Below are 22,691 nucleotides of genomic sequence, written 5' to 3'. Positions count from 1 at the left end.
CCAAAGGCAGGGAAACCCAGCCACCTCAGACCAACCTGACTTCCCATGTTATCATAGCATTCCCGGCCGCAGCTCCGCTACGATAATGGAGAGAGGGAAGTGTTCACCACGGCACACACCCAGCCCCATGCCACCGCAAAGCGGACGTACAAAACTCGGTCCTCATACCACATGGAAACCAATGTGTGAATTATTTTTGGATATGATGTGGTGTCCAGGAGTGAAATCTCATATAACCACCTGACAGATGGTTTAATGTAGGCTTTCACAGAGAGTACAAATAATCCTGGCGGCATTCAAAAAATTACCAGCTGGTACAACCATTAAAAAGCATTCCATGTAATTTTGAACATATAATGAGGAAATTGGATTTTATCGTAATCAGGGTCGGCTGGCCTATTAGGCAATATCGGCAAATGCTATGGGGGCTGTGGCCTCCATGAGGCACCACACATTTGGAGTCGGCGGGGGGGAAGGGGGAATCATCTGCAATATAGCAATATGAAAACTACTTGTTATTATTATTATTATTACATCTAAAATGGAAATGCTAACATATAGACTCAATTGTAACGCATGCGTAATTAATATTAGCATAAATGATGATGATAAATAATAACCTTCTCCGACTGATCTGTAGCTGTTGCAAATTTATTTACATGAGCCCAGAGATCTTTTTAAGCATGTCAAAATAACCACAACTATCCGGCGCACAGGGAATTAAAAAAAGAAGAGAAGAATAAATGGAAATAGGAAAGAGGTAAAGTAAAGCTACATGAATTAAATGAAGCAAAAGTTATACTATGTTATTTAGCACAATAGCTTTCTTTGCAACAATATGTTCGATGAAACCCCACTAATCTAAGCGTTATGTTCTGATCAATAATGTTCTTGGAATAAGAATGAATCCACCCGATGTCATCAATATCAGGGGGCTGCAATTTTGACATTCGACCCTCATCTCTGCTGTTGACTGAAATTGACATTAGAGCGCCCTTACGTTCTCATTGCGAATGTCACGTCACCAAACCCAGAAAGCAGGTGAGCCACTTCATAAGTGTCTACATTGGCCTAATACACTTTTATTAGTCGCGGTATTCGGACCTGGCTAGTTTTTCCCACTTTTAATAGTCAATCAAAATTCTATTCCCTTTTCAACGCTTTTGATTGCCATTGCCATACAATTCAAATTGTCCGAAAAATAATTAGATTTTATTTGCAAAATCACTGATGGAGGGCGGTGCCATATAAAACCGGTGCCACATTGGTCTAGAACCGGGTGGGCACACTCGGTCCTCGAGGGCCGGAGTCCTGCAGGTTTTGGATGTTTCCCTTCTCCAACACAGCTGATATATGATCAGCTCATCAGCAAGCTCTGCATAAGCCTGATAACGATCCTGTTTATTGGAATCAGCTACGTTGCAGGGAAAACCTCCAAACCTGCAGGACCCGGCCCTTGAGGACCGAGTTTGCCCACCACTGGTCTAGACACAAGTTTTAAGTTTAGTGTAAATGCTGATTGTGTTGATATTAGCATCACTGGCAATTTAAAATCTTGTGTGTCTAATCACTAGTTGCTCAGCAAGTCCATTTTCTGCTGCCAACGAGTTCACTGCTAAGGTCAACGTCATAGACATTGGGAGGAAATTGTGTATTATTGACTGATTTATTTGATTAAATGATTGCATCCCACTCCTCTTTAGCAGCAACAATGGTATTTTGCTGCAAAAGGGGCCGTCACTGCAGCTGCAAATTCTTGTGGTGCAAAAGTAGTCGTCCTGATACATTGACTTGACCTCAGTGCAAGTGTAGTGGGTTCACTTTCCATACAGTGACGTTGCGAATGTGAGAGTGAATTGTCTTTCTCTATATGGGCCCACTGACTGACTGAGTGTGGGTGAATGGATGGATGGATGGATGGATGGTTTCAATGGATGGATGGATGGATTCGATGGATGGATAGATGGATGGTTTCGATGGATGGATGGATGGATTTGATCGATGGATAGATGGATGGTTTCGATGGATGGATGGATAGGTGGATGGTTTCGATGGATTTGATGGATGGCTGGATAGATGGATGGTTTCGATGGATGGATGGATGGATGGATGGATTTGATGGATGGATGGATGGATAGATGGATGGATAGATGGATGGTTTCGATGGATGGATGGATGGATTTGATGGATAGATGGATGTTCGATTGATAGATGGATGGATTCGATGGATGGATGGATAGATGGATGTTTCGATGGATGGCTGGATAGATGGATGGTTTCGATGGATGGATGGATGGATGGATGGATTTGATGGATGGTTTCGATGGATGGATGGATGGATGGATTCAATGGATGGATGGATGAATAGATGGATGGTTTCGATGGATGGATGGATAGATGGATGGTTTCGATGGATGGATTCAATGGATGGATGGATAGATGGATAGATGGATGGTTTCGATGGATAGATGGATGGATGGATGGATGGATTTGATGGATGGATGGATGGATGGATGGATAGATGGATGGATAGATGGATGGTTTCGATGGATGGATTCGATGGATGGATGGATAGATGGATGGTTTTGATGGATGGATGGATGGATGGATTTGATGGATGGATGGATGGATGGATGGATAGATGGATGGATAGATGGATGTTTCGATGGATGGATGGATTCGATGGATGGATGGATAGATGGATGTTTCGATGGATGGATAGATGGATGGTTTCGATGGATGGATGGATGGATTCGATGGATGGATGGATGGATAGATGGATGGTTTCGATGGATGGATGGATGGATGGATGGATGGATGGATTTGATGGATGGATAGATGGCTGGATAGATGGATGGTTTCAATGGATGGATGGATGGAATTGATGGATAGATGGATGGTTTCGATGGATGGATGGCTGGATGGATGGATGGATTTGATGGATGGATGGATGGATGGATGGATAGATGGATGGTTTCGATGGATGGATGGATGGATTCGATGGATGGATGGATGGATAGATGGATGGTTTCGATGGATGGATGGATGGATGGATGGATAGATGGATGGATAGATGGATGGTTTCGATGGATGGATGGATGGATGGATTTGATGGATAGATGGATGGATGGATGGATGGATTCAATGGATGGATGGATAGATGGATGTTTCGATGGATGGATGGATAGATGGATGGTTTCGATGGATGGATGGATGGATGGATGGATTCGATGGATGGATGGATAGATGGATGGTTTCGATGGATGGATGGATGGATGGATGGATTTGATGGATGGATAGATGGCTGGATAGATGGATGGTTTTGATGGATGGATGGATGGATGGATGGATAGATGGATGGTTTCGATTGATGGATGGATGGATAGGTGGATGGTTTTGATGGATGGATGGATGGATTTGATGGATGGATGGATGGATAGATGGATGGATAGATGGATGTTTCGATGGATGGATGGATGGATGGATTTGATGGATTTGATGGATAGATGGATGGTTTCGATGGATGGATGGATGGATGGATTCGATGGATGGATGGATAGATGGATGTTTCGATGGATGGATGGATAGATGGATGGTTTCGATGGATGGATGGATGGATGGATTCGATGGATGGATGGATAGATGGATGGTTTCGATGGATGGATGGATGGATTCGATGGATGGATAGATGGCTGGATAGATGGCTGGATAGATGGCTGGATAGATGGCTGGATAGATGGATGGTTTCAATGGATGGATGGATGGATGGATGGAATTGATGGATAGATGGATGGTTTCGATGGATGGATGGATGGATTTCATGGATGGATGGATGATGGATGGATGGTGCTGATATTTTTAAGGTGCACCATGACAAAGGGTCTGGCAATATTCCCCAAATCCTTACTGCTTTACTCCTGTCCATTTTTCCTTACCAGCTTCTTTATCTTACTGTCTCGTGATCATTAGGGGTGGGAATCTTTGAATGTCTCACGATTCGATTCCGATTTTTGGGGTCTGCAATTCGATTCAGAATCAATTTTAGATTAAGAATTATTTTTTTTATTCAAAATGATTTGATTGACAATGATATTTGCTTCAATTTATAGATGTTCAAGGAATCGTAATGATCTACTCCAGTCTGACTCGCTAATGCTAACTAGTGCGCTCCTCACGGCACTTTTATCACACAAAAGAACGGCTCCACGCTGCAAAAAACTACTTTTATTGGAATAACTTGATTGTGACTTTTTCTTTCTACTTTCTAATGTGGCTACAACTTAACAGTGTATCAAACCGCGTGGAACCACACTGCCCCTAAGTGGCCAAATCTGGTACAACATGAACAGCGCTCCCGATAAAGGCACACGCAAACAAAGGCAAGACAGTATAAAATAATTTAAATAAAATCGATTTTAGGACATTAAAAATCAATTCTGAATAGTACTAAATGAGAATTGCGATTCTTATGAGAATCGATTTTTTGGCACACCCCTAATGATCATGGTCATTTTTATCCCCCTCGGACTGAGACTAAGTATTTATTTAAATGTATAATTTCTCTTGTAAGACTTTTTAACATTTTCTGATTGCAAAATACAAGCGAGAGGAGAGGAGCTTATCAGAGTCCAGGTTCACCACATCAGGGTGTTCCCAGGCCATATGTGAGACATAATGCCAATGGTTGTCTGGCTCAGGGGCTGAGAAGTTTTTGCGCACAAGGGCCAGTTTGACTTTTTTTAAATGACAGATGGGAGAGTTGATTCGTGGATAATGTAAAATTGTGAATACAAAACACATTTATTATTTATTTTCATCTAATTTAAGTGGAAGTCAACCTTAAACATTTCTTGATAATAATATGTTACATGTGACCTCACTAGTCTAAACATGACATTCTGATTACCATAATGTTACATTTGCGGAATATGAGTTATGAAGCAAAATCCAGCCATTTTTATCCATCTCAGGGTGCAGCCATTTTGCCACTTGCTGTCGACTGAAAATGACATCACAGTTGCTCAGGGCTCAGGCAACAACCAATCACAGCTCACCTGTTTTTTGAAGTTGCGCTGTGATTGGTGGCCGCCCCCTGAAATGAATAAGAACGGCTGGATTTTGCTGCTTAAATTAACTCATATTCCACTAACACAATATTAACCAAAATATTACTAGTGGGGCTGCATAGAACATATTATTGCCCCCCCCAACAAAAAAAAATTAACTTCAATTTTGAATTGCTGCTTTATAAAAGTGACTTTTTTTTTCCATAACCTTGCAGCCTCATCCATTTTTTTTCTTTATACAATGTCTTTGTTGTAGCTCCACTTGTTCCATTTTACCTCATCTCCACCCACATGCTGTTACTGTCATACTGATGTGTCATCATTCTCCCATCATCCCAGTTACAAATCACTGATGAGCCCCTCTCATTTCCATGTATTGAAAAACCAGTCCTCATTCCATCTGCTAACTAGTCACCTGTGAAACTAGTTTTTAACCATGGTTTGATAGGGTTTGGGTCGGGATTTATCTCATTTTAGTTTATTTCCAGCCATAAAAACCACTGAAGGGGCAAACACTGCCATCGCAGGTCATTATATTGTAAAACAACTTGGCAGGCTGGCATGCAGTTGTGTATTCAGTCTAAGTGCATGGTGGGTGTAGAATTATAAGTATACATCTCCCTTCCAATTAAAATATGTATTTGTGCAATATGAGGAGAGATTAATATTATTGTGTGTGTGGGGGGGGGGGTCACTGTAACAACTGAGGAGCACAACAATTACAGAGGCTGGTGGTACGCAATTAAAGCACACTATTCAGACAGTGCAACTTCTGCTAATAAATGCAGAACATAAAGCCGGGACATAGAAAGCGTTGCTGTACCTCCTTTGCCTAATGGCCACAGATGACACTAAACATTTATGTGAACTTATTAAGTTTACTTTCTCAGAGTGAGACTTTACTGTTAAGCGGCCAAAAGGTACCCAATTGTTGGGGACAATTTGCTGTACAACTCTAAAATAAGATGCGTTTAGTTTCCATTTGGCTGTATCAAAACATGTTTGAGCTTTCAGTCCCTCATCTATGATGGAACTTACTAGTGTTATAAGAATATAAGAACAAGTCAGTTTATGGTTTTAATATAAAACGAGAGAGCCAGCACTGAGTGAGTGTTTTTATTTTTCATTAATATCAACCCAACAGACATTTCAGAACTTCAATTTTGGATACAGAAAAAAAAAGTGTTTTCCAACATCCCAGTCCCCACCCTGAGCCTTTAACTCTCAAAATTACGCCTGATCCTTGTATCTGTGGTGCAGCTCAAGCACATCATCCTGGGAGACCCTGGTCCAGCCTTCACTGTGGACATGGTACAGGTTGACCTGCCCTCCACTGTAGGCGTCACGGTATGTGGCCTGGTAGATAGCGCGGCGGCCTAAATCACAGGCTTCCTCCACGGTCAGATCCTGCCGAAGGCCGCTGTCCATCACGCCGTAGGCGTAGACGGAGCCGGAGCCCAACGAAAACAGGTCGCCGCAAACTCTGCTCCCGTTCGAGTCAACGTAGTACAGCCCTGAGAAGAAAGCAGGTTGGTCAAAAACGGTGCGATCCATAAAGCATCTGCAGTTCTCGCTCAAGTGTTAAATTGTTGCGCTTTCACACGGAATTATAAGTGTAAGCACTGCATCCTCCAGTGCTAATATGAGCAGCTGCAACCTTTCCAAAGTGAAGCCGAGCTGGCAGATAGAACAGCTGCATCCACTTGAAGTCAAATGAAGCAGACCACGGAACCTGCTGACGATGCGCGGGCCACATCGTTTTCCACCCTGGGGCCCTGCTCAGGGCTTTATTGATCCCCGCAAACCTGCCAAAAATTAACTATCGACCAGCAACCCCAGCTGCAGTTAGATGCAGCGTACACCTCTGGGGAGCGCAAACACTGCGAGCAGATCCAGCGTACATGAGACTTGTGTAGCTTTTATATTTACTCCTATTCAAGTACTGAAAGTGTAAAGGCCTCCACATTTCCACTCAATGAAGTGGCATCACAAAGTCAACAATTATCTTGTTTGCAATCAAAGGTTCTGGTTTCAACACCTTTGCTTTAATAAAATCCCAATAAAATACACTTGCGCATGAGGTTGCAATATGACAAAAATTAATGATACCGGTACTGAACAATACCAATTTTCTGTACTTTTGCTCTGTTTGTGGTAATAAATAGGATTCAGAATCGATTTGAAATGTCCCAAAATCGATTTTATTTAAATTATTTTATACTGTCTTGCCTTGGTCTGTGTGCCTTAATTTGGAGCGCTGTTCATGTTGTACCCGATTTGGCCACTTAGGGGCAGTGTGGTTCCACGCAGTCTGATACAGTTAAGTTGTAGCCACATTACAAAGTAGAAGGAAAAAGTCACGATCAAGTTATTCCAATAAAAGTTGTTTTTTTTTGCAGCGTAGAGAAATTATTTTGTGTGATAAAAGTGCCGTGAGTAGAGCACTAGTTAGCATTAGCGAGTCAATCAAAGTCAGATTCATTATGTTTTACTACACTAGAATTGGACCAACAGGAAAGAAGGCCTGTCAAAAAAAAAAGACAAGATTCCGGGATCCAAAAAGACTCGGTTGAGTAGTCCATCAGAGAGGTCACACTCAGTAGGAGACTGACTATATGTCAGTTATTTGGGCATCATTTGGTCCCCCATACAATTCATGAATTATTGCGCTTATTTATATTTACTCAACTAAATCCAAAAATATTTACTCTCAGCAAATGCCAGCTCACTCACAAAACTGCAGATGCGAAAAATAGCTTATAAAAGAGGCATGTGTTTCATGACGTATTCCAAAGCAAAAACATGTGAAATCCGTATTCTGCCAGATATTCACTGCTAACGCTTAAAAAAAAAACACCCCCTGATTGCACATTCACTGCTAAACTAGTGACAGACTATTAGCGCTATGGAGGGCCACTTACTTTTCTAGGGGGGAAAAGCTTACCATTCATTCATGACAAATTGCCGCTTCCTCAGTCTGTCGTTAGCTTGCCTTTATAATCATCCACTGCCTGTGCATGGGGTAAAATTGCCACTCTGACACCTGCCTGTTCCAACTGAAAACTGTTAAGGACTCACAAACAATGGTGCAGGCGGACAGTTAGAATGGCAGCCTCTTGTGTTGTGTGAGGAGGGCCCACAAATAGAATCAGCAGCAGGGGGGGAAAAAATGCTCTTCCCACATTCGTTCCCTTCCAAACACTCCTGTGGTCTTCATGGTGGTAAATCAAACCCCATTAACTGCATTTATAACCGAAATGCACATGGGTACATTTATTATAATACATTTGTTTTATATAGCGCTTTTCAAGGTGCTCAAAGACGCTTCACAGAAAGTCCAAAAAAGATCGAGGATAATAATAAAATCAGAACAAAAAGGGCAATTTAATTTACATGCCATTTACTTGACCCTTCAATCACTGACATTGAAAAGCACAATTGGACAGATCATTATTTTCTCATTTGAATGCATTAGAATTTAATGCACCTCATTTGCTTCAGATAGCAAGCAAGCAAACAGTAACTGTGCACACAAGACGCCTCTGCTTTTCATAACAAAGCCCACATCACCTCACTCAAGCGGTATGTGCAACAGTTGTATCGGGCCGCGATTCAACGTCCATCCAGCCTCTCTCGCTGGCCAGCAGACCCGGCAGTATCGATTTGCCATCACTGTGTCACCAGAGCGGACTCTTTATGTACACCTTCGGTGATGTATAGCCTCACTCGGGCATCAAACGGGGCAGCATTTACCACTTGGAAGTGACAAACGTTCCAAAGGACAGAACAGAGGTTGCAGTGCCATCTAGTGGGCATCTCTGGCAACTACATTTGCATTTTCTACTTCAATCACCCTTTCTTCTTAAGGATGCGTGATTTAAAGTCCAATTAACACTGGTTTTATAGTTATAAAGCTCACTGTTGTGCTTAATTTTAGTAATTTTGAATCACAACATGTAAAATGTGTAAATTGGAGGCCAATATCTCATATAAAACAACAAATGACATGCAAAACAAGTCCAAAAATACCATTGTTATCCATTCCGTACAGAGAGTTATAAAAAGCTTCTATTATGAGACAATAAGCAAAGTCAGTCAGTACCCACTCAGAGCGAAATGCTGATGTTACTGTAAGACGTATTTACCTGGGCCTCTCTTGTCCCAGCCACAGACCATGGTTGCCATGCTGAGTCCCATGCCCTTGTACTGGTACACCATGTTGGCAAGCAACTTGGACGCTGCAGCCACCGAGATGCGCTCTTTGTTGCGGAGCTCGTAGACGCGGCACTGGCGGGCCAGCATGCGCTCCCAGAAGCTACAGTCTGCTGCTCCTCCAGCCATGGTGCCCAGCAGGTAGGGATTAATCTCAATCACCTTCTTGACCGTCTGCGAGGCGATGTAGGAGCCCGCTGTGGCCCGAGAGTCCACCGCAACAATGACACCATGCTGGAACTGAGGGGACAACGGCAAAGGAAGACTATTTTAGTAGGGAAGATTTGAGAAGGTTGTGTGAGCTCCGCCATTAACAATACAACAACAAAATCAACCTCAAAATGTCAAGTGCTTTACAGACAAAACTATGCGAAATTTAGAAAATGTTCACATTAGGGCTGGGTAATAAATCGAAATAATTCGATACATCGTCATTTTTAAAATCCAACCGTTGAAAATGTTAAGTCGAGTTTTGTTTTATGGATTATTAAAAGTTGCTGTGCTTATGTTCTGTTACATCCAAATGTTTTTGTGAGCTGTGAGCATGCTGAATGGGTGGTTTACAAAACATGTTTACAGTAGCGACCAACTACTTAATTGTGGCAATTAAGTACAAACCATGAAGGTTAAGTTTATGTTAAAACTCATTTAGAATCAGTATACTTTATTGTTGTCTAAACATTTTGCCCAGGAATTATTTTTGAATAAATGTTTCTTGAGTTTATTAGATTAAAATCTATTAAAATGGTAATCGTCCTGAATGACTGCAAAAATCGAGATTTTATTTTTGGGCCATATCGCCCAGCCCTATTTCGCATTATACTATAAAAGTATCAGCTGACATGGTATTATAATTGTTGTTTTGTGAATAAAATAGAGCCACCTTAATCTAACTATGTTAAATTCAACAAAATATACAGGCTAATACATAAATTCAAAGTCTATATATATTTTTGCCCTGACCGGCAACTCGCCACGTTGTGCTATTTTACCGTGAATCAGGCGAGAACTACAAGTACAAATTCTGCGCCAGTTTAAGTGTACCAGCTCGTAGCATAGTGGTTAAAGCGATCACGGATAATTTCTTGACTATTCGGTGATTGACCAATCAGAGCCGTTCACGGCAAAATAGCGCTGTAAAAGATTTGCCGGTCACGGCAAAATATCCACTGCCTAATAAATAACTTTCACTTTTACAACAACAAACGTTTATTTTCTATTATGGTCACCAAACTTGTCGCATCGATTTCAATACGTGTTATTCAAGTATCAGTTAATCTTCTGGGCAACATTCGTGGATATTAATGAGAACAGAAGTAGAAATTGGGCACTTTGGGTAAGCATGCTAACATGCTAATTGAGACGTAGCGCGACGGTTCTACAATGATCAGTCGAATTTATCAAACATCAACAGCGTGCTGCCAAACTAGACAAATATTGTTGTAGACGTTGTTGTCCCTCGTATGTTTTGATAATTCCGAGCCTACTACTGGGGTTGACTACTTACTTTGAACGCTAAGGTAGTGGTACCATGCAGAAACTCTATTTTCCTCTCGACGTCATCCGCGTCCACAGCACACAATGGATTTTTAATGGCAAACCTAATGTTGTCTCCCGATGTAGCTTCGAGCCCCAGACCACTCGGTCCGGGTCCACAATCAAAAGCAGACGTTTGACGACTGCCAAAAGAAAAATCAGCACAATCACTGTTCAACAGACTAGCGAGAGCCATCTTTGAAACTGCTCGATGAGCAAGCAACTTCCGTGGTTCCTAATTTGCACATTTTGTGATAGGATGAATTTACACAGCGCCCCCTGTAGTTGCGGGTGTCCCTCGCAAAAATCAACAAACTACTTGTGTTGGCAAACTTTCCTAGAATTTTGAAACGGACAGATGGGCTGGGACATTTGAAGAAGCGATATTTTTTTCCCCCAAAACAATGTTAAAATATATGTGAAAATTATTAGCAGTAACAACAAATAAAAATAGTTTTACTTAAAATGTATTTAATTTTAATTGGTTAAATAGTATACCTGAACCAATGAGTGTACAGTATATGTAAATGTATTTCTTTTTATCATTATTTGTAATACAATAAACAATTGTGCAATTAGGTAAATAAATTACAAAACATTCTAATTAACCAATAGGGAGACGATGAAATTAATGCCAAAAATTGTATAGAACTCTTGATCATGTAAATGTTCTTTGGGAAATAATAACGAATCGGGTTTCTCAAGGACTGGTGGACTTTACACACAACTTCTAGTATTAACAATTCCAAACATCCCAGCATTTCTGATATTTGCCCAATGCAACGCAATGCAAATTTTTCCTTTATACAGTAAAAACAATCGGTGAATTGAATTCATTTTGCCTGTGACTACAAACCAGGCAGATTGTTAGTCAAATCACATTTCAACATATTTTGAATACAAAATAATCCTTAAAAATCCAATTACAAGGATCTAAAGTCCAATACTTTTCAATGAGCGTAGAGCATCATTTCACCGAGTAAAACACCGCCATTTTGACTTGCGATGTAAGCTCGGAATTGTTGATGTTGCCCGTGCCTTCTTCTTTTCCTGCTCGCAATGCATTGTGGCTTATTAACCTGTTGAGTGCACATCGATGTGTAACTGAGTGCAGTCTTTTTATTTTATTTTGGACATCCGGACACCCCTTGACAACTCTTACAAAATGGTGTGACCCCTTACTATATGTGGAGTAGTGTCTTTTCTTCTTCGACACCCAATCAGATGTCTGTCAAGAACACCATAAGCATATTGAGATCCAACAGGAAAAAAAACAGACAGGAGTCAGCGCTGGAAAAAAAAAATCAACTTTGGATCATTGCCTGGGGGATGCATTCATCACATAGCTATCATGTATGTATCATGAATAGCTAATTTGCACAGTAATTGACCCCCCCCCCCCCCCCCCAACTAAGGTCTCGCACACACCAAGCAAGGGTCACACTTTTGCCTATACCACAGCCAAGAGTATGTGTCCACCATATCAGAGTGAATTTGAGATGCTTTATAAGCAAAATAACATTCAACATTTCCTACCTTGATAGATAAATCCCAAGGTTGTTGTTCGATGAGTTAGTGAAAAGAGTCCGCGGACTGCAGAGAATGGACAGATGTGTAGACTGTTAATGAAGATAATTTGAGGTCAGAGCTGATGAAAAAAAAATCAACAATTTCCATTTTTCTTTCCGGTTGATTTAGTCTCCATTCAAGGTCGTTACAGTTGATCAATTCAAAGGATCTGGTTTTATCCTTCAAAGTTACAGTGAACCACTTGTAATGCACAGTGGTGTCCTTGAAGCTACAAATATATCTCCCAAAGCCAAAAGCAAAGTAGAAATAGATGTATCTTTGTTCAAAAAAATGTCTTTCTAGACAGGCAGAAGAAAGACTCCTCAAACAAATATTTAATTGAATCCATAAAAATTGGAAAGGTTCATAAACTTGCAAATCCCATACTGCTTTGTCCGGGGAAATCCTGTCATCTCTTATCTAGGTCAACTAATCTCTATATCTCTTTGCAACTCAACTAACAAACTCATTCTGAACTCTTTTATAGCTCTTCCAAATATGACAGCTTGCAGAAAACATTCATCCAATACGACCATTTCTTAGTTGACAAGAGTAATTTGATCTTGTTCGAAATGAAAATGATATGGAGCGAAGCCTGTTTCTGCAAACCTTTTCACATTTATTTTCAGCACTTTCTCTTTGCTAATGAGAGAGTATAAACCAAGCTGACTGCTTGTAAAACATGATCTGGCCCTTAGGCAAATGATGATGATAAAACTCTGTTGGTATACAAAATGATTGTATGTTTTGTTTGCATCATTCATTATGATTCAATCATTATAAGGCAATTAAGTGTTACTATACTTTATTTATAGCTTGTTTGTGGGAACTGCAATCGCTATAAAAATGACACAGTAAAAATATTTTTTATTGTAGTTCTTGATATTTATTTTTCGTAAGTCGACTTTTCATGTATCTGTACTTTTTTAAATATTTATTTCCTGACGACTTTTTAATTTAACTCACGCATTGCAAAGATACCTGTACTTTCTACTTGTCAAAGAGTAGTTTACTTTTTCAACCGCCGTGGATGACGACAAGGCGTTTAACAAAAAGAAGAAGCGCAAATAGAGAGCGGTAAAGTCAACAAAGGTTTGAATCTTTATTAAACAACTTATTGAAATTTTTGTTATATAGACATAATGGAAAAAGCAGAGACAGCGATATGGAGGCAGGGAAGCAATATATCCTCCATCTGCTTTATTTAAGATAAATGTTTGGTGTTGTCGGCGCTTGGAGTGATTTGTGGCGAACACATTGTCTAATAACAGCCAACAAACAGCCACTTTATGGATTTAAAAAAATCATTCTACTCTGCAAAATATACAATATATGTAACGTATACTGTATATATTTTTAATATCTGTTGTTATAATTATCTAATTTAGCATATTTGTTTTGTTTGCATTAAGTTAGCAAAGCTGGGGGGCTTTATATCCAGTGGACCCCCTACCCCTACCCCAGACTGGGGACTTTATGTCTTAAATATTTCGTGTGCAGAGAGGGCATTTTTATTGGAATTTAAACAGTAGGTCTACTGTACAATTAATGACAGCAAAATTATAATTTTTTACTTTTGTTTTTGAATGCATTAATTTATTTATTATTTATTCATTTATTTATTTACCTAAACAAAAGTAAGTATACACAGTATAACAGCACAGAGTGTGAGTCTTAAAAGCTTTTGCCTGCTTCGTGTATTTATGAAGAAACCCAATATTTGATGCCGCGATATAACACGAGATGTGAAACTGGCATACATTCGACGCCATTTTGACTCCTCCTTGCCTCGGCTCACTGTGGCGAACACGTCACGTGTAGATCCAAAATGGCGTCAAAATTCTCCATACTAGAACCAACGAGGTGGTCCTAGTTCGTACCCTGCATGCCAAGTCATGGCGTCCGTCAATACGGGGAGCAGGGTGTCCTGCGGAAGAGATTTGAATTGCGTGCCAGAAGTAGCCGAGACATTAACAGCGGTTGCCAAACTCGGGTAAGAAGAGTGCTGCTTTGTTCAACTTGGAGGGGGTCGTGGAAGTTAGTGAGTAAATATCAGCGATGGATGCTAAGCTAGCCGGCGAATTACCAGCACGTGCCCCATCCCAGTGTTACGTACAGTTTGGAGCCAAAACTACGTGTATTTGTTAAATATTTTGTCTTTGTCCCTGCTGCTCAGGTTTGACTTCGTATGCATGCCCCTCTTCCACCCGAGGTCCAGGAGGGAATTTGAGTTGGAACCCGCCAAATCTCGACCCGGTGCCCAGACGCGGTCTGACCTGCTGCTGAGTGGAAGAGGTTAGAACGCATTCTCGTGAAAGTTAGCCACAGATTAGTCCGAAAATGTGCATTTCTGTGGAAAAGAATCAAACGTAGATGCTGGCCATTTGTTACAATTACTTTGAAAACTACAACCAATACTTTTTACTGTGCTTCCCATTTACAGGTGTCAAATTAAGGGCTGTGGTCCAGATCAGGCTCTCCAATGCCTCCATGTCATTTTATAGATTGTAGGACAAATGGTCATCATCAGGCATGATTCTAAGAAACTTTGTAAAATTACTAAATAAATAAAACAAAAAATGTACATATGCCGTATTTTAAACAGAAATTTAGCATTTTAAGTTAATTTATTCTTAAGTTTTTAGTTGACAATGTATAACAGGGATGGGCAAACTCGGTCCTCGAGAACCAAAGTCCTGCAGGTTTCCTTTCTCCAACACAGCTGATATATGATCAGTTCATTAGCACGCTCTGCAACGGTCCTGTTGATTGGAATCAGCTTGTGTTGAAAGAGGTAAACCTGCAAAACCTGCAGGACTCTGGCCCCGTCCACATGAAAGCCAGTTTCAATGTATCCTCACAAGTTTCTTACATTTAAGCCATTCGTCCACATCACGCCGCGGTTTCGGAGCTTGAAACCGATCACTTTTGAAAACCGGGCTTCAGAGTGGAAATATTTCAATACGCGCCCCGGGCGTGTACGCCCGTCTGGGCACCATATGCAGGATACTCCTCCAACGATGACGTAATGGTCGCAGCTCGATGACGACTCATTGTCACAGATTGATGACGTATGCGCCAATTCTCGCGTGACTGCGCGCGAACAGTCGGTCTGTTAACAACAATGGCGGATAGCCGTATCGTAGTCGTTTTAGCGCAGCCTCCTTAGCTTGCTTATGCTTCTGCAGCAAAATATTTTGCTTCTTTATTCCCACGTTCAACAAGCGGTGTTGTACTTAAATCACCCGCCATTGTCACTTCTCCTGTGTTCGTCTTCTTCATGTTGTTTCGATACATGCAAAGCAATGTTTGTTTTGTAGATTGCAATAAAATTGGGGGGGGGGGGGGGGGTGTTCGTCTTCTTCGCTGATTCTTCTTCTACGCTTTCCGTTAACTTGCTACAGCGCCACTCCAGACTTGGCATATACATTACAGCCGTTAAACGTCCTCAGCGTTTTCTTTTGGACACACGCAAGTCTTGAAATGCTTCTGTGTGTGTGCGTGATTTGTTTGAGGAACAAAGCCGTCTGGACGGGGGCCTCAGGCCCTCGAGGACCAAGTTTTCCCACCCCTGGTATATAACAAGATGATGTAAAGTAATTTGGTTAAATGTGCACTGTTGTTGCTCTAAAACTACTTTTCACACATACAAGTTTGGTAGGGTTACTTTAAATATGTATTCCAATGTGGTTACTATAAACTGTTAAAAAATATAGTTGGTAACCTACTAACCAAGTACCATAATATAAAAGTAATGTAACTTGTATACTTTCAATAATTTTTGGATTACTTCAATACTAAATATGGTGAAAATATTCAACGGGAAAAAAATCGATTTTTCTCTATTTGTTGGGCGTTTCTATCTTGTGGCTGTTTAATATGCATGGGTTTGGAATGCTGAAGAGAGCCTTAGGATCTGCAATTCTAAATTCATGAAGAAGGCAAGATATTCAAACCACAAGCCGCTTGTTGATGGTTTGATTATTGTGTGTGTGTGTGTGTGTGTGTGTGTGTGTGTGTGTGTGTGTGTGTGTGTGTGTGTGTGTGTGTGTGTGTGTGTGTGTGTGTGTGTGTGTGTGTGTGTGTGTGTGTGTGTGTGTGTGTGTGTGTGTGTGTGTGTGTGTGTGTGTGTGTGTGTGTGTGTGTGTGTGTGTGTGTGTGTGTGTGTGTGTGTGTGTGTGTGTGTGTGTGTATTTTTATTAGATTGGAACACTCTGATTGTTGGGAAGCAGTCTCCATGGATTGACACAGATTCAGAAATAGAGACAGTACGCAGAAGCTCAGAAGCTGTAAGTTGGAATGAACAGTCACAGATCCAACTGGAAACAATCCTTTCATTCATTTCTTCCCATCGCTCCCATTGTGGTTGTTCTTTGCCTCTTCCATCAATATGTTGTCATTCTCTCCAGGCTTTGGCACAGGAGTTGCATTTCTCAGCCTACTTGGGTCTGCCGGTTTTCATGATCTCTTTGAATGGACCTCAAAAAGCAAATCTTGCGCGTGTGCTGCTCAACCATCTCCTGTCTGGACACCACACCACAAATGTAAGACACAAGACCGCTTGTAGAATAAGCGAGAGAGAGAGCAAGGCAGAAATATTTATTAGACGGTTGTCTACTTTCTGCGTTTTAGTTCTGGATTCGAGTCCCACTGATGGCTCCCGAAGATATGCGGGAAGACTTGATTGAGAATGAGCCAGTCACGTGTATTGATGAGACAACTATTGATGAGAAGACCTGGAACTGGTTGGTTTAAAGCGACTACACGACATTAACCTGTTTTCTGTTTTTATATTTTATTAGTTACTTGAAAAGTCTTTTGTTGCCTCTACGTTTAGGTGGCACTCATTCAGGACCCTTTGTGATTACAACAAGAGGGTCTGTCTTGGTAAGAACATCATCTTATCTTAAGGACATTTCAGTTTGTTCAGGCAGAAAATTGAACTTTTAAATAATTAACATTTCCTGTTTTGTACTCATGAAGCCATTGAAGTTGGAGCAGACATTCCATCAGAAACTGTGATTGATAAGTGGTTTGGGGAACCAATCAAAGCAGCCATACTTCCCACCAGTATCTTCCTAACCAATAAGACGGGGTTTCCAGTTTTGTCTAAAGCGCACCAGCGAATAATTGTCCGACTTTTCAAGGTAGGAAAAGGTTATTAAATATATGAATTGTAATTTTTGAACACCGTGGCTGTATAAAGACCAGATTATGATTTAATTTTGACCTCGAGCATCGCAGAGCAAAATAAAAGTTATCTTATCATATTTAAAGACGTTTCAAGTGTAGTGCTAATCAAATATATGCTTTTTTTCACAGTTGGAGGCACAATTCATCTTTACAGGTACAAGTCGCCACACTGAGAAGGACTTTCGTTCATACCTGCAGTACTTGGAATACCTCAGTAAGAACCGGCCAGCACCCAACTCCTATGAGCTCTTTGCTAAGGGTTATGAAGACTACCTCCAGTCTCCCCTACAGGTAAAGAAATATTTCTTTCAGATTGTAGAATACTTTTGTGTGCGTGTCTTTTAGGTGGTAGTTTTAGTAGTTGAATAAATAATTCAGTTTTGACATTATTTTGTGGAAAAATAGGCCACAAAGTGTGCGTTCTGTTTATTGTTGCTGACTCAAAAGAGAAAGAGTTATCTTTTCTAAAAAGTGAGTCACATTCGTTCAGGTCTGTTGCAAGGTGTGCAGCTCAAGATCACTATCTGAATAATGCCTCCATTGAAGTGTTTGTTTAAGGTGGGGTTAGTATTGCAGGGTAAATAATCATATTTTTTTTGAATGATGATGAAACATGAAACCGGGTGACCAAAAACGACATTTAGAAAATAGTCTTGTGTAAACGTTTAGTTAATTTACGTATTTTTACTTTCATTTAGCCTCTCATGGATAACCTGGAGTCACAAACATATGAAGTCTTTGAAAAGGATCCTATTAAATATTCACAGTACCAACAGGTAAGACCCAGAGTGCTACATGACTTTTTTTTTTTTTTTTGTAATAAGTAGTATAACCTCAAAGCTAAAGTTTATCTATTGCCTTGTGTCTACAGGCTGTGTATAAATGCCTTCTTGATCGAGTCCCAGAGGAACAGAAAGACACCAATGTTCAGTGAGTAGCATCAATAAAGCAAAGGCTTTATTCAGATATGAAACGAAACGAAGACAAGTTCCGATGTCAGTAAACCCCCACCGGCCCCACGTATTTGCATTTCAGCTTTCGGCAATTTACCCACAGTATTGTTAGGTTTTGGGGGGAGAGTCGTATTTGAAATTTTCTTTAAGGTGGCGATGAAAATAATTTTATTTATTTTGACTTGGTTTTACTTAAATTGGTTTTAACTATAAATATAAGCAATTAGAATTACTTTTAGGAGCGTGTCAATCATTTGTGAAAATGTGTTATACGGTCAGGCTCTGTACCTTGAGATATCTGTCAAAAAAATTTGGGGGGGGGGGTCATTTTTACTTCACCTGTCCCACAAATTTAAAAAGAAGTTGGGACAATATAAAACGTCAAATCAATGCAATGCCTGGACTTGATGTCATCCAGTAACTTCCCTTGCTACTTCCAGTCACTATGTGGGGCAAATGTGACTGCATTCAGTGCGAGTCTACAGCTTAGCATTCCTGTATAAATTCTCATCTCGTTGTTCTTTTCTTGACACGCTTTTTTCATTTGGTAAACAAAACATGCAGTTAACGCTTCAATGCTGTCTAAATTGGCACAGTGAGGTATCGAGTTGTTGTCTTGGGTGACGTCATGTATCAACCTCCAAGGCTTGTGTGAGATCCAAAAGCATTTTCCCCTAATTTTTTTCCTTCTTTTGAACAGTTTAGAAATTATGAACAAGTTAGAGAATTGGATTCACTGGATGTAACTCCTTCCCACAGAGTGTTGATGGTGTTGGGGGCAGGCAGGGGTCCCCTGGTCAATGCGTCTCTGCGTGCTGCCAAACAAGCAGACCGGAAGCTGAAGGTGTACGCTGTTGAAAAAAATCCCAACGCTGTCATCACGTGAGTGGCCCCCTACAAAGACATGCTCATGCCTGACTTTGCGTTGAAAAATGTTGAATAAATATATTTGTTATCCTGACTCGTAAACATGTTTGCGTGAATTGCTTCTTATTTGCATTTTGTGCAGGCTGGAAAACTGGCGTTTTGAGGAGTGGGGGGATCAGGTGACAGTGGTGTCATCTGATATGCGAGACTGGACCTCGCCTGAGAAGGCCGACATCATTGTCAGCGAACTGCTTGGATCATTTGGCGATAATGAACTTTCCCCGGAGTGCTTAAATGGAGCGCAGCACTTTCTCAAAGGTGCTTCCTTGCAGTCATCTGTTCTCCCTTGACATGTCCAGTTTAATGCAGTATATACTCGGCAGAATCTGCCTTCATAAGATATCGGTATTCAGCTTTGAGTGAATCTGCCAGTAATTTATTGGCAGGAAATTGTGTGGGTATTTAAATTTTTGATGAGACCTCTTGTACTGAATATTATTTGTGTAGGTCAGGGGTCTGCAACCTGCAGCTCTGGAGCCATATGTCGCTCCCAGTTGATCTCTAAAAAAAAAAAAAAAAGTAGAAAATAGTAAAAAAATATATATTTTTTTAGTATTTTAGATCAAATATTCTTTAAATGAATTGATGATTTAATTTATAAAAATGAATAATCAAAAATTCAAAGTGGTCAAAAAAAGAGATATAAGGTTTTTAAAAATAAGCTAAAAATGTTCAAAATGTGACCATTAATGTCCAAAAAGGCAAAAAAAGAAAACATTCAAAAGTAAGCAGAAATAAACAAAAAAAGAAGGCAGAAAATTACCATAAAATGTACACAGAATTGCCAACAAAGTCAGAAACTTTATTATTTTTAAATGCAGGAAAGAAAATGTTCAAAAAGCCAAAAATGTCAGAAAATTGATGGCAAAGAAGGCAGAAAATGTTTTTTAAAAAAAAAAATAGGCATACAATGTCCACAAAAAAGGACTTTTTAAAAAATGTTTAAGTCCTAATCCGAATTTTTTCGTTGTCAAAAAAGAGACACAAGTTACATTTAATAAAAAATTAATGACCATAAATGTCCAAAAAAGGAAAAGGCAGAAAAGAAAGCATTCAAAAAGCAACAATAAAATGCCCAAAAAGAACGGCAGAAAATTACCATAAAATGTACACAAAATTGCCAACAGTCAGAAACTTTTTTTAATGCATCAAAGAAAATGTTCAAAAAGCCAAAAATGTCAGAAAATTGATAGCAAAAAAGGCAGAAAAATAGAAAATGTAAAAAAAAAAAAAATAGCCATAAAGCGTCCACAAAAAAAGGAAGGAGAGGGAGAAAATTACTATAATTTGTCTATAAAATTGCCAAAAAATGGCAGAGAAGTCTAAAAATTTATGAAAAACAAAGTTTGAAAAATTACCCACGCACAAAAATCCCAAAATGGAAGACAAAAGGTAGAAGAAAATGAATCTACATATTGAATGCTGCATATTTTCTAATTTTTGGACCCTGAGCACATGGTACTACTAACACTAGCACACAGTTTCCTTAATCACAATGTTCAAATGTTTTGCGGTTCCAGACAATTTTTTGTCGTTGTTGTTTATTTGGCCTAAAATGGCTCTTTTGACAGGAAAGGTTGCTCACCCCTGGTGTCTAAGGGGGGGAATCCCTGTTACTCTGTTTTCTTCCTTGTCATTGCGTCTGAGATCATCTTCTTTGTCCTCTTCTCCTGCCTCATTATGCCAGATGACGGCGTGAGCATTCCCTGCTCCTACACCTCCTTCTTGGCACCGCTGTCCTCGTCCAAGCTCTATAACGAAGTCCGAGGCTGTAGGGAACGCGACAAGGATCCCGAGTGCCATTTTGAAATGCCATATGTAGTCCGCCTCCACAACTTCCACCAGCTGGCTGACCCCAAACCATGCTTCACCTTCATACACCCCACAAAAGGTAACAAACAAAGCATTAACACCAAAATTGCACAAATTCATGTAACGCAATTTTTTTTTAACACTGACCGTGACACCTCTCCCAGATATGAACAATAATCGCTACCAGTGCCTCAAATTCTCAGTGGGTTGTAACTCTGTACTGCATGGCTTTGCTGGCTACTTTGAGACCACGCTCTACAAAGATGTTACACTCAGTAAGTATGCTTAAAAAAAATTGCATCACTGTGAGTAAAGTCATAATACAAACCTTTGTCTCTGTGCTGAATAGGTATAAAACCTGATACACATTCACCTGGAATGTTTTCTTGGTTCCCCATTCTCTTCCCCCTCAAAGTAAGTATTTTTAAATTGGAGTATTTAACACACAAAGTAGACATTATCAACAAAAATAAATCTTATGCGCTTCCTCAAACAGCAACCCATCTCCATATCACGCGATGATGAAATCACGGTGCGATTCTGGCGCTGCAACAATGGGAAGAAGGTGTGGTACGAATGGGCTGTGACGGAGCCAGCTTGCTCTGCAATTCACAACCCCTCTGGACGCTCCTATACAATCGGGCTGTAAACCGGACGCATAATGTTGTCCACACGTCCCTATACTTGGTTATTTTTTAGTAACAGTTGTGGCATTGGTGTGTGCCTCTTTGTCTATTCAGTTATACTAGAAGTCAGATTATCTAAACAAAATGTGTAGTAAAAAAAAAAAAAAAAGTTCAGTTATCTTTGTTTTGTCGTTCATTTTTTGTACAGCTAGCAAGCACCACGTACAAACATTAAATCCAGCACAAAATATGCCTTGTTGAAGATATGCCATAAAAATATGGATGAAACACCTGTCTACTCAACTGAAGAATATACATAGGACACCTATGGCACTGATATTACATCTATGTCCCACCATTGTTTTGTATGTTTAAACATTGTCAATAAAGACACTGTAATGTCTATTTTTTTAACTTGGTTTTTAAAGTTTTCACTCATTTAGTTGACTAAAAGTTCCCTGAACAAGCGCACCCTCGTGTTAATTTTGTCAACGAAAACTAAACAAAAATAATTCCTTCACATTTTTCACCGGACGAGAATCCTTATTAATAAACATTAACTAAACTAAATCAGTATGCATTTTCGGCGACTAATGAAGATGAGACGAAAATGTACTTAATAAAAACTGGACTAACATATATGGACATTTTAGTTCATGAGCTGAAAATTATTTGATTTTGTAAAATCTTGTCTCTGCTAATCTGTCAATGTGACACTGTCATGCAACACAGTGACACGCCCCGTTTCAAATCTGCAGGGAGAGCAGTGCAACATGCACAAACACATTGGACAGACA

General features: G+C 40.0%; 2 protein-coding genes across 2 annotated transcripts; one reads left to right on the top strand and one right to left on the bottom strand.

The window, feature by feature from the left end:
- Positions 1–6,166: 6,166 nt before the first annotated feature.
- Positions 6,167–11,042, bottom strand: psmb5 (proteasome 20S subunit beta 5). The gene is made up of 3 exons (XM_086088230.1): positions 10,786–11,042; positions 9,212–9,518; positions 6,167–6,580 (listed from the first exon to the last, which is right to left on the bottom strand). Exons 1-3 carry the CDS (start codon positions 11,008–11,010, stop codon positions 6,297–6,299), a joined length of 816 nt encoding a protein of 271 aa, XP_085944356.1. The 5' UTR covers positions 11,011–11,042; the 3' UTR covers positions 6,167–6,296.
- A 3,159-nt stretch (positions 11,043–14,201) lies between these two features.
- Positions 14,202–22,308, top strand: prmt5 (protein arginine methyltransferase 5). The gene is made up of 16 exons (XM_086098427.1): positions 14,202–14,376; positions 14,560–14,678; positions 16,587–16,672; positions 16,793–16,927; positions 17,016–17,128; positions 17,221–17,270; positions 17,367–17,530; positions 17,706–17,867; positions 18,275–18,352; positions 18,448–18,506; positions 19,289–19,411; positions 19,539–19,714; positions 21,144–21,347; positions 21,433–21,543; positions 21,618–21,682; positions 21,765–22,308. Exons 1-16 carry the CDS (start codon positions 14,279–14,281, stop codon positions 21,915–21,917), a joined length of 1,896 nt encoding a protein of 631 aa, XP_085954553.1. The 5' UTR covers positions 14,202–14,278; the 3' UTR covers positions 21,918–22,308.
- The last annotated feature ends 383 nt before the right edge of the window (positions 22,309–22,691 follow it).

This window comes from Leptonotus elevatus, chromosome 1 (genome assembly GCF_054856555.1).
Source record: "Leptonotus elevatus isolate MCC_2025b chromosome 1, RoL_Lele_1.0, whole genome shotgun sequence".
Taxonomy (NCBI): domain Eukaryota; kingdom Metazoa; phylum Chordata; class Actinopteri; order Syngnathiformes; family Syngnathidae; genus Leptonotus; species Leptonotus elevatus.
The sequence above is the reverse complement of the archived record's forward strand: the minus strand, read 5'-3'. Positions and strand labels throughout refer to the sequence as shown.

Bases quoted from the DNA above. Each gene is read 5' to 3' on its own strand.
- psmb5 (XM_086088230.1), bottom strand. From the start codon at position 11,010: ATGGCTCTCGCTAGTCTGTTGAACAGTGATTGTGCTGATTTTTCTTTT. The intron at 9,519-10,785 runs GTAAGTAGTCAA...TTGTCCCCTCAG, and splicing joins CCACTACCTTAGCGTTCAAA to TTCCAGCATGGTGTCATTGT. The intron at 6,581-9,211 runs GTAAATACGTCT...CTTTCTTCTCAG, and splicing joins CTGGGACAAGAGAGGCCCAG to GGCTGTACTACGTTGACTCG.
- prmt5 (XM_086098427.1), top strand. From the start codon at position 14,279: ATGGCGTCCGTCAATACGGGGAGCAGGGTGTCCTGCGGAAGAGATTTG. The intron at 19,412-19,538 runs GTGAGTGGCCCC...CATTTTGTGCAG, and splicing joins AATCCCAACGCTGTCATCAC to GCTGGAAAACTGGCGTTTTG. The intron at 19,715-21,143 runs GTGCTTCCTTGC...TCATTATGCCAG, and splicing joins AGCGCAGCACTTTCTCAAAG to ATGACGGCGTGAGCATTCCC.